Raw genomic sequence first — 9,429 nt, forward strand, 5'->3', positions numbered from 1 at the left:
TAATTACCATAATACATGTCACCTAGCAAGAGAAGAAGTTGTAACACAAATGCAGGGGAAATATTATGAAGAAAAATATAAAAGTTGTACTCAATGGATAAATAGTATGATGGATACAAGAAGAGAACAGAGTGGTACAAAGGCTCAGAAACGTGAAGGCGGGGCACCTGGGTGGCTCAGTACGTTAAGCGGACAACTTCAGCTCAGGTCAGGATCTCACAGTTTTCGTGGGTTTGAGCCCTGCATCAAGCTCTGAGCTGTCAGTGCAGAGCTTGCTTCGGATTCTGTGTCTCCCTCTCTCTCTGACTCTCCCCCATTCACACTCTGTGTGTCTCTCTTTCAAAAATAAATAAACATTAAAAATAAAATTAAAAAATAAAAAAAAAGAAAGGTGAATGCACCCAGAAGGAAGAAGAATGAAGGAGTACATTCAAAGATACAGAAAATAAAGGCAGAGATTTCAGTGTCCAGATAATAAGGGACAAGAAAGAAGAGTAGGGGTGCCTGGGTGGCTCAACTGGTGAAGCATCTGACTCCATTTTGGCTCAGGTCACGATCTCACCATTAATGACATCGAGCCTCACGTTGGGCTCTGTGCAGACAGCGTGGAGCCTGTTTGGGATTCTCTCTTTCCTTTCTCTGCCCCTCCCTTGCTCTCTCTCACACTCGTACTCTTTCTCTCTCAAATAAACCTTTTAAAAAACTTATAAAAAAGAAGGGTAAAACAAATTTAAAAAAGAAAAGGAAGTATTTAAAGAAAATTAATAATTCCCAAAATTTAAAAAACAAGATTAAAGACTTCAGAAAGGACCAAAGAAGATACAGAAAGACCCACACCAAGGCACATCATAGTGAAATTTAAGCATGTTGAGATTAAATGCAAATTCTAAAAGCTTCCAGAGAGAAAAAGAATCAGACGAACATCATATTTTTCAATAGCAGTATCAATGCAGAAAAACAAAGGAATCACACCTCTAAAGCCCTGAAGGAAAAGAACTTTGAACATATCTGTATCCAATGTGAGGGCATAATAACGACGTCGTTGGGCACGCAAAGCCACTGGTGGCTCACTCCATAATAAGCCTCACTGGAGGCTCCACCTGGAAATACCAAGGAAGTGCTCAAACAAAAAGAAACAATCCTGGAGGAGAAGAAACATGGGAAATAAGGCTAGTTAGAAACTTCGCAAGGTTTGTTGCCTAAAAAAGAACCGGGAGAAAGGAAAGGATTTCCAAAATTCCAGAATTAAAATGTTAGACAACACCGCACTTGGGATCAGGGCTGGGAAAAGACACCCAAGAGTCATGTGAATCCGTAATGTACCATCAGAGGACCAACAGGGCATTTGAGAAACGGGGAGGGGTAACTCAACTCAAATTTGGAACTTCGGAGCAACCACCATAACAACAAAAATAGAATTTGTTATAAACCACAGAGATTTTCTTTTATCTATCCTTTAGAAAGCAGGAAGTGAGAAAAAAAAAAAGTATAGTAAGGAGAAAAATATTAAATAAGACGTTAGAGAGGTGCCTGGGTGGCTCATCTGGTTAAGTGTCCGAGTCCTGATTTCGACTCAGGTCATAATCTCATGGTTTGTGAGTTTGAGCCCCGCATTGGGCTCTGCTCTGACAGCATGGAGCCTGCTTGGGATTCTCTCTCTCTTCCTGTCTTCCTCTCTTTCTCTTTCTCCCTCTTTCTCTCAAAATAAATAAATAAACTTTAAGATGTTAGAAATAAGTTATAGTAAGAGAATAATTGCAAGCATAGACGGAAAAACTCACCAAGTAAGGACTCTTAGATTGTCTATAAGTAATACATTGCCCATGAAAGACAGATACACAAACAATAGAGAAAGCGGATGGAGAAGGATATCCCAAGCAATTATGAACAAAAAGAAAGCTAGAAAATCAATCTCAATATCTGATAATATAAAATTCAAGGTTAAAAAAACGGGGCGGGGAGGGGGGACTCACTGAGTGCTATATACTGGGAAAAGAAACAAAAGAGTACAAATGTATTCTCTCATATGATGTGTACCTAACCTTATAACCTCTTGCATAAAGCATGAAGCAAGAAAATGGCAAGAAGAAAAGATGAATCAACAAATACCCTTGGATATTTTAACCCACTCCTTCTGGAAACTGCTAGAACAGGCTAACAAAAAATTTAGCAGAAATCTACAAGATCTAAAAAAGACACTAAACACACTCAAGCAAGTAAATCTAGAGAGCTCTTCACCCAAGCAGAGTATGCCATCATTTTCAACATTTATAAAAACTAGACGCACATTAGGCTAAAGCCTCAGTAAATTCCAAGGAATCACTATCAACTATTGCAGATCACTGCTCTGATCATAAACTTAAAAAATAATACCAAAAATCAAAGCTTTAAAACATTGTATGTGGCTAGATCTTAGGTGAAAAAGAAAACGGAACAACTTTTTCCAAATACATAAAATTGAATGACAATGAAAAAACAATCTGTCAAATTTGTGAGACATGGGTCACAAAAAAAATGTATACCTTTAACTGCATTCCTCTGTTCAATCTTTAGTGCTGAAATGAGCAAATGTTTCCCTGAAAGTCATCTGAACACAACACCACGGTAGAGCTCTCACAAAATCTACAACTAACGCCCTGGTGGCCTGCTGGGTGCTCTGACCCCTAGGATTCCTGAAGGACAAAATACAATGCTGGCAAACAGAAATCTAAAGGAAAAAACCACGTGAGGCAACGGTACACCCACCTTTATTAACAGCTGCCTAGAAGGGCTATCCAAGCTTAACCAAAGGAAATGATACCATGACCCTGAACCCTACAAAGTCCATATCCTTTGGATCCCTCATTAAATTGAATATAAAAATCAACAGGTGCTAGACTCAAGTCTCTCCTAAGTATCTAGTAAGAACTGGGTACTGCTAATTTCATACCCGCCCCTTCAGCACCAAGAGCAAACCCTTACCACAGTGTAACATTAGGAACTCTCCCTCTGACATAATTGTCATGAAAATAAAACACGTTTAGGGGCTTCTGTGTGGCTCAGTCAGTGGAGTGCCCAACTTCAGCTCAGGTCACGATCTCACGGTTAGCGGGTTCGAGCCCTGCATCGGGCTCTATGCTGACAGCTCAGAGCCTGGAGCCTGCTTCAGATTCTGTGTCTCCCTTTTCCTCTGCCCCTTCCCCCATACCCAATATATAAATAAATAAATAGAACATTGGGGGTGGGGAGACATGTTTGTACACAAGTACCTGATAGGGTAAGTCAGCCATCCTTAAGTAAGTTTCCATTTTCAAACAGAAAGGAGACAAACTGGGGACACCATTGTTAGGTCTTGCAAACTGATGCAAAATAATAGCATCTTTGGAGTCAATCTCTTGCTGTTTCCTGCCAAAACCAAAACAGAAATAAAGAACAATCCACATGTTATACATACAATTCCCTTAGTTCCTCGGAGGTCCCCGGTGGGTTGTAGCTCCTCCAGGAACAAGCAGATCTGTTTGTCACAGGGCTTACCTCACCCAGAAGCATTTAGAGTGGAAGCATAGCCAAAATACAGGAGAACCTCACAAACTATCAGCATGGCCTGGAAGGCTTAGGAAGTACACATCAACCCCCTTCTGGTAACAACAGCCTAGGAGCAGGAAGAGAACTTTCTGCACAGGCCCGCCTCTTCTCCAGGGGGCTACGGGTACCTGCCAGGGACAAGCTGGATGCCTAAGAATGATACTGTGCTTACTAGGTGTCACAAGTACTAGGTGTCCTTGCTCTAAGGGGTTCACCGGTATTATTTCACTTAATTTTCACAATAATTTATGAGGGAGGTACCACTATTACCCGTCTTTTATAGCTGAGGAAACTGAGGCAGAGACGATTAGCTTGCCGAAGGTAACGCTGTTAATCAACACCGGAACCTGGGCTGAACCAGGCGACCAGAGTCTGTGTCCTTGACCCCCAGACGATGTCATGAAACTCTCCGTAGAACCCAAGAATAACAGTGCAGATTTACTCGGCTATGAACCGGTCTGCAGGAAAGCTGAGACCCTGAATATTCTGGTCCCTTTGCAAAACGATGTGTGACCTCATCTGGCCTTTCACCTGTGAGAGACCAAGGACCCTGGCCTCTGGGCGCTCTGTCGCTGTCTCGGCTTCCCAGAGTCCCCACTCTCACCACACCACATATATCTTCATACCCCTGCCTTTCCCCTCCGCCAGACCTGGCCACTCGTCTATCTTTTCCTTGGTTTCTTTTTTTGGTGGGAGGATTTCCCTGGTCCAGCTTTTCAACAGACATAGTATAGAAGAAAAAACACTAGATTCCGAGTGTGGACACCTGGGTTCAAATCCAAGCTCTGCTTTTTACTGGTCATGTTACCCTAGGCCTGTCTTCCTCTCACACATGGAAAGTGAGCGCAATATCAATTCTGCATCAATTCTCATGAGGATTAACTTTTAAAAATCGGTAAACATTGTATAAGAGTCATAGAATCTATTCTCATTCATGGAGATATGGTCTTATCCAACATTATCTCATCATTCCACTCGGCTTCCCTCTCATACCACCCTCAGGAACCTTCTGGAATTCCCAAATAAACCTGTTCCTTCCCGAGGCCTTCCCTGAGCCTCTGCGTCCCTCACATCACTCCGGCTTAATCCCACACCTACTTCCACCCAAGCAAGAGGCAGCCTCTCTGTATCATCCTCCCGCGAGGCTCACTAACTATATAGTATCTGCGTTCAGGAAAACAAACTCTTTCGGAGAAGTTTGCTGCCAGCACATCCATTCCGCTTAAAGGGTTCGGAATGACTCATTTTGAAAATACTGGTCAAAAGAATAAAAATATTTGCCCTCTTCTGGCAATATTTGCTATAAAAAACAAAGATTTTCACTTAGATGAAACGCAGGTGAGGCCAGCTACAAAAATCAAGGAGCCATTTAGACTATTCCTAGAGAGCATGAACTAGATTTGACAATTAACTGATTTTGTCCAGTCAAATCATTCAAGTCACAGAGTAGACTTTTCATATAAATTAGCCAGGCAAAAATTTACGAACTGGAAAGAGGGGAGATAAATATGAAATCTTCTGCTCCACTGGCCAGAAACATCTAATTCTAATGGTTAACTTGGGCCATACCATAATAAGAACGGATGTGACAAGCAGATGCCAATGACTTTATATACATCATGCATATTAATTTATTTCATGTTGACAGTAACACCATAGAGTGGATACTGTTAGGGTTTAAGTTTAGTGTATTCCACAGTAGATAAAGAAACTGAAGCTTCACAGTGGTTAAAGAACTTGTCCAAGGAATATCACTTTAAGATCAGGTCATTAATAGCTCCAGATCCCAAGGTCTTAATTTTTCTTTAATGTTTATTTTTGAGAGAGACACAGAGCATGAGCAGGGGAGGGACAGAGAAAGAGGGAGACACAGAATCCAAAGCAGGCTCCAGGCTTTGAGCTGTCAGCACAGAGCCCGACGTGGGGTTTGAACTCATGAACCACGAGATCATGACCTGAGCTGAAAGAGGAAGCTTAACGGACTGAGCCCCCCAGGCGCCCCTCCAGATCCCAAAGTCTTAAGCAGTACACTGAAATGGGCAATTTCCTTGTTAATTTGATCAAACAGCCAGTTTGACTCAGTCCACTCAAGCCTGGAACTTGCTGATAAAGTTATAATAGCTAATAATGACCAACTTTTATAGAATGCTGTCTTACATGTCAAACTCATTCCTAAGCATTTCATGTTTAACTCAATTAACTTTATAAGGAAGGCTACTATTATTATCCCCATTTTACAGATGAGGAAACCAAGTAGCCCAGAAGCTTACTCTCATATTCAAGGTTACATAGTTAAAAGCAAAGTTAATTTGAACCCACTCTGGCACCAAGCCCTCCTTCCACACATCAAGAACTACTCTCTCTCTTAACTTAGGATCAGAGAGGCAGGTATTTTATAAAACACCTACATAGTTGTATCTTCTAAAGTGGCCTTATAATGAGGGCTGTGTAAGAGGACACCTACAGGAGCCTGGGGGGCTCAGTCGGTTAAGCTCCCGATTCTTGATTTCGGCTCAGGTCATGATCTCACGGTTTCATGAGTTCGAGTCCCATGTGGGGCTCTGCACTGTCAGTGCGGGGATTCCCTCTTTCCCTCTCTCTCCGCTCCCCTCCTCTGTTCACACTCTTCCTTTCTAAATAAATAAACAAACTTTAGAAAATAAATAAAATACAATATTTTAAAAAAGAGAGAACACCTACAGAGCAGCAAGACGAGCCCCTACGCCCGCCGTGAAGGTTCTCACAGAGGACCAGGCCTGTGTCCAGCCGAGGAGCTGTTGGCTCACGCAGCACAGGGGCTGGCTGGCCTGTGCGCTGCTCTGATTCCCTAAGTTCTCTAGGACAGGCTGGGCCCAAGTGCCCAACGTGCAAATGAGCTACCAACAAAGAAATCATTACTCGGTCATTCACTTTACCAACAACACATTTCCAAATGGACTGAATTGAAGATAACTGCTAGGTTATCCCCACTCAAAAAAATAAAGTAGAGGGTTGAGACAATTATTTGCTTAAAAATACTGCGGTGGGAAAAGCCATGCACAAAATCCAAAATACCTCCTTTGGTTTTATACTCATTAATTAAACTCCCTAAATAATTCTCACTGGTCAGCTTTGCTTTAGACACTGGAGACATGGCCATACACTGGGGTTAAGTCTATGCTGCAGAAAATTCAAGTGGTCATGACTTTACCACAGTTCCTGACCTCAGACACTGTGATCTTTGCAAGGTGTATTTTCTATCCTGCATATTCCAGATTGTTCTGTTTTGCCTATACTACAGAGGCAACTGACACTTAGAGTTCATCCTAAATGGAAGTTTCTGTCCTGTGACCTCTGTCAGTCCCAGAACTTGTTTCGTCTTTTCCCCTTTTCTTTTTGTGCCCCTAGAGGCTGTCAGAAACTCAGGTCCCTGCTACAGGCTTCTCCTGCCTGAGCAATGCCCCAGTTCTCTATATTTCTCTTCCTCTTCCACCATCCAAGTTTATTTCACCATCAGTACTTTCTAGGAGCCAGTGGTAAGAAGCACAGTGTCCGCAGACACACATCTCCAGGTCTGGATCCTGCCTGTCTTACCATGTGATCTTGGGCAAGTGGCTTAACCTCACTCAACTGTACTTTCCTAATCTACGAAGCGGGAATCAAGCATCCTTCGATAGCTGTGAGTGATAAATAGATGCAAGTAAACCGCTTCTATGCAGCGTCCCTACTAAGCGGTCAAAGATGGGCAGCCATTTTTATTATTTGCATCATAACAGGGTGGTCTACTGCATTATAAGACGTTTCCTCCCCAGGGTTTAAACTTTTGTCAAGGAGAGGAGCGAAAGTGAACCAAGGATTAAAAACACCACCTCCATCTAAGTAAGTATGCAAGTAGTCCGCTAAGTGGGGAAGGACACTTCTCTGGGCAGAAAGTCTTCTTTGTCCAGTGACCACAACTGCCAGGGCGGGCGGGGCCTGCTCCCACGATGAGCTCTGGGCGGCTCCCTGATTCTGCAAGGTCATTTGAGCAAGGTGTAGACCCAGTCCTGAAAAGCTGTGCCTTCACCCCTCCACAAAGCGGGTGAGAAGCCACATGGTTCTGGATCCTGAAAAGGTTTTGGACTGGAATAGGACTGAGAAACAACCGGGTTACCGTTTCAAGTACTGGCACATGCTTTACTTTTCCAGAGAGCTTGACACCTAACTTGAAACAAACTTCAAACACTAGCAAATGATCTAGAGAAATAATTCACTTAATATTTTTTTTTTATTATCTAGATGATTCAAGGCACTGGGCTGAGAGAATTCAATGTATATAATACGTTCGAGATAAAACTTCTCAATTGTGGCAAAATAATAGTGAAAGCCAGTACCTTTCCTCAGACCTAAGTGATTTCCCACCCTCTCAAAGACTAGAAATATTCAAAATACCTACGTTAGCCTGTCACCATGCCCAGGAATCCCTGCAGGCCTATTAAAGGTCACCTGCCACTGTCTTTGTTTGTAACCTATTGTGTAGGATTCCCTTGCTGGTAAAGGGCAGTGTGAACACATCTCTCGCTATTTAAAAAATACTGGCCGAGGGGATTTTCTGAGCTACAGAGAACTGCTCGCTTCTGGTCATCCCCCAGTGATAGGGGGCTCAAACGCCTGCAAATTTTAACCATAAATTGATGTATCCACAAGCCAAAGCACCATCCCAGGAGCCTATGGCATTACCCTACTCAAAGATGTATATCGTTCTGGATGTACCAACAGTAGGAGCCTCCATTTTCTGGTATTTCCAAGTCAGTCCTGCAAACATTCTGCGGCAGGCAGGCGGTGATACTGTTTATGGCACTGGGTGACTCCCGTGTTCCTGTCAAACACGCCCATGTGCTAGTGCTGTCCTCGGATCTCCTACTGTTCACACAACAATGGCATTGAACCCCGAAGATGGTGCTTAGCTTTAAACACCGGATCGGCAGATAACCCGGTTAAAGCTGCCTCAGAACTGCACACCACTACCCTTGCCCATGCCTCTTTAACAGGGACCCAGAAGTCTCTGGAGCTTTTGCAATTTCAGCCTTTTGATGATATTGACATATGGGGAGGGACAGTGGAGAACTAACCTTTAAGTAAAAGATAAGGCTAGTGGTTAACATTCCGGCATTGTTACCTACAAACAAATAAGGCATTTCATCAAAGTGTAACTTAGTATTTCTACAAGGCCTAGTTCTATTGTTGCAAACACTGCACTTAGGATCCTACTAAGGGCATTTCATAATAGACAATTTTGCTCCACCACAACCCAGAGAATTTTTGCTTTTAGCGCCGAAGGATCGGAAGACCGATGTTTTCCCCTCCCGGTACCAGGTTAATTCTGTTAACTCCGAACTGCCCCTCAGGCCAGGTGACCACGGACTGCCTCTAGAAAAAGCTAAGGGCAGGATTCTTGGGCATTTGGGGCGGCGTGACCGAGAGGCTGGCGCGGTCCCCCCTCGCGCCGGCCCTGGCCAGGTGCCCCTCTCGGCGCCCCTGCGCGGGGCCCTCTCTCCGGCTCACCTAATGACCAGGAGTTCGTGGAGCAGATACGCAGCTGCGGCCAGCAAAGCTCCCCCGGTCAAGTAAAGTGTTTTCTTCCACCAGGGATCGGAGCCCAGCCCTGCCATGATCCCACCGTAATCCTGCAAAGGGAAAGCGATGATGTCCCCATAAAAGGAGAAGGGTTCCTCGGACCCGGCCCACCAGCCGAAGAAGGAGACGCTCTGGTTCCAGCTCAGATCCACCACGCACGGCCTGGACGAGGCAAAGCCAACCCCCCAGTGCATGCTGCGCGGCTGGCTGCGGGCGCCCCTCCCAGGGCCCGCGCCGCCCGCATGGGAAGAGGCCGGCGCGGGCTCAGCG

General features: G+C 44.2%; 1 protein-coding gene across 2 annotated transcripts in view; it reads right to left on the reverse strand.

The window, feature by feature from the left end:
• FAXC (failed axon connections homolog, metaxin like GST domain containing) overlaps window positions 1-9,393 on the reverse strand; it is a 68,217-nt gene extending 58,824 nt beyond the window's left edge. For both annotated transcript variants that reach the window (XM_029945318.1, XM_029945317.1), the window contains exons 1-2: window positions 9,088-9,393; window positions 3,249-3,384 (exon numbers count right to left, since the gene is read on the reverse strand). In XM_029945318.1, coding sequence (XP_029801178.1) covers window positions 3,249-3,384; window positions 9,088-9,353 — 402 coding nt within the window. In that variant the 5' untranslated portion in view covers window positions 9,354-9,393. The remainder of the gene's footprint in view (window positions 1-3,248; window positions 3,385-9,087) is intronic.
• Between the last annotated feature and the right edge of the window lie 36 nt (window positions 9,394-9,429).

The sequence above is a fragment of the Suricata suricatta genome, chromosome 7 (genome assembly GCF_006229205.1).
Source record: "Suricata suricatta isolate VVHF042 chromosome 7, meerkat_22Aug2017_6uvM2_HiC, whole genome shotgun sequence".
NCBI lineage: Eukaryota > Metazoa > Chordata > Mammalia > Carnivora > Herpestidae > Suricata > Suricata suricatta.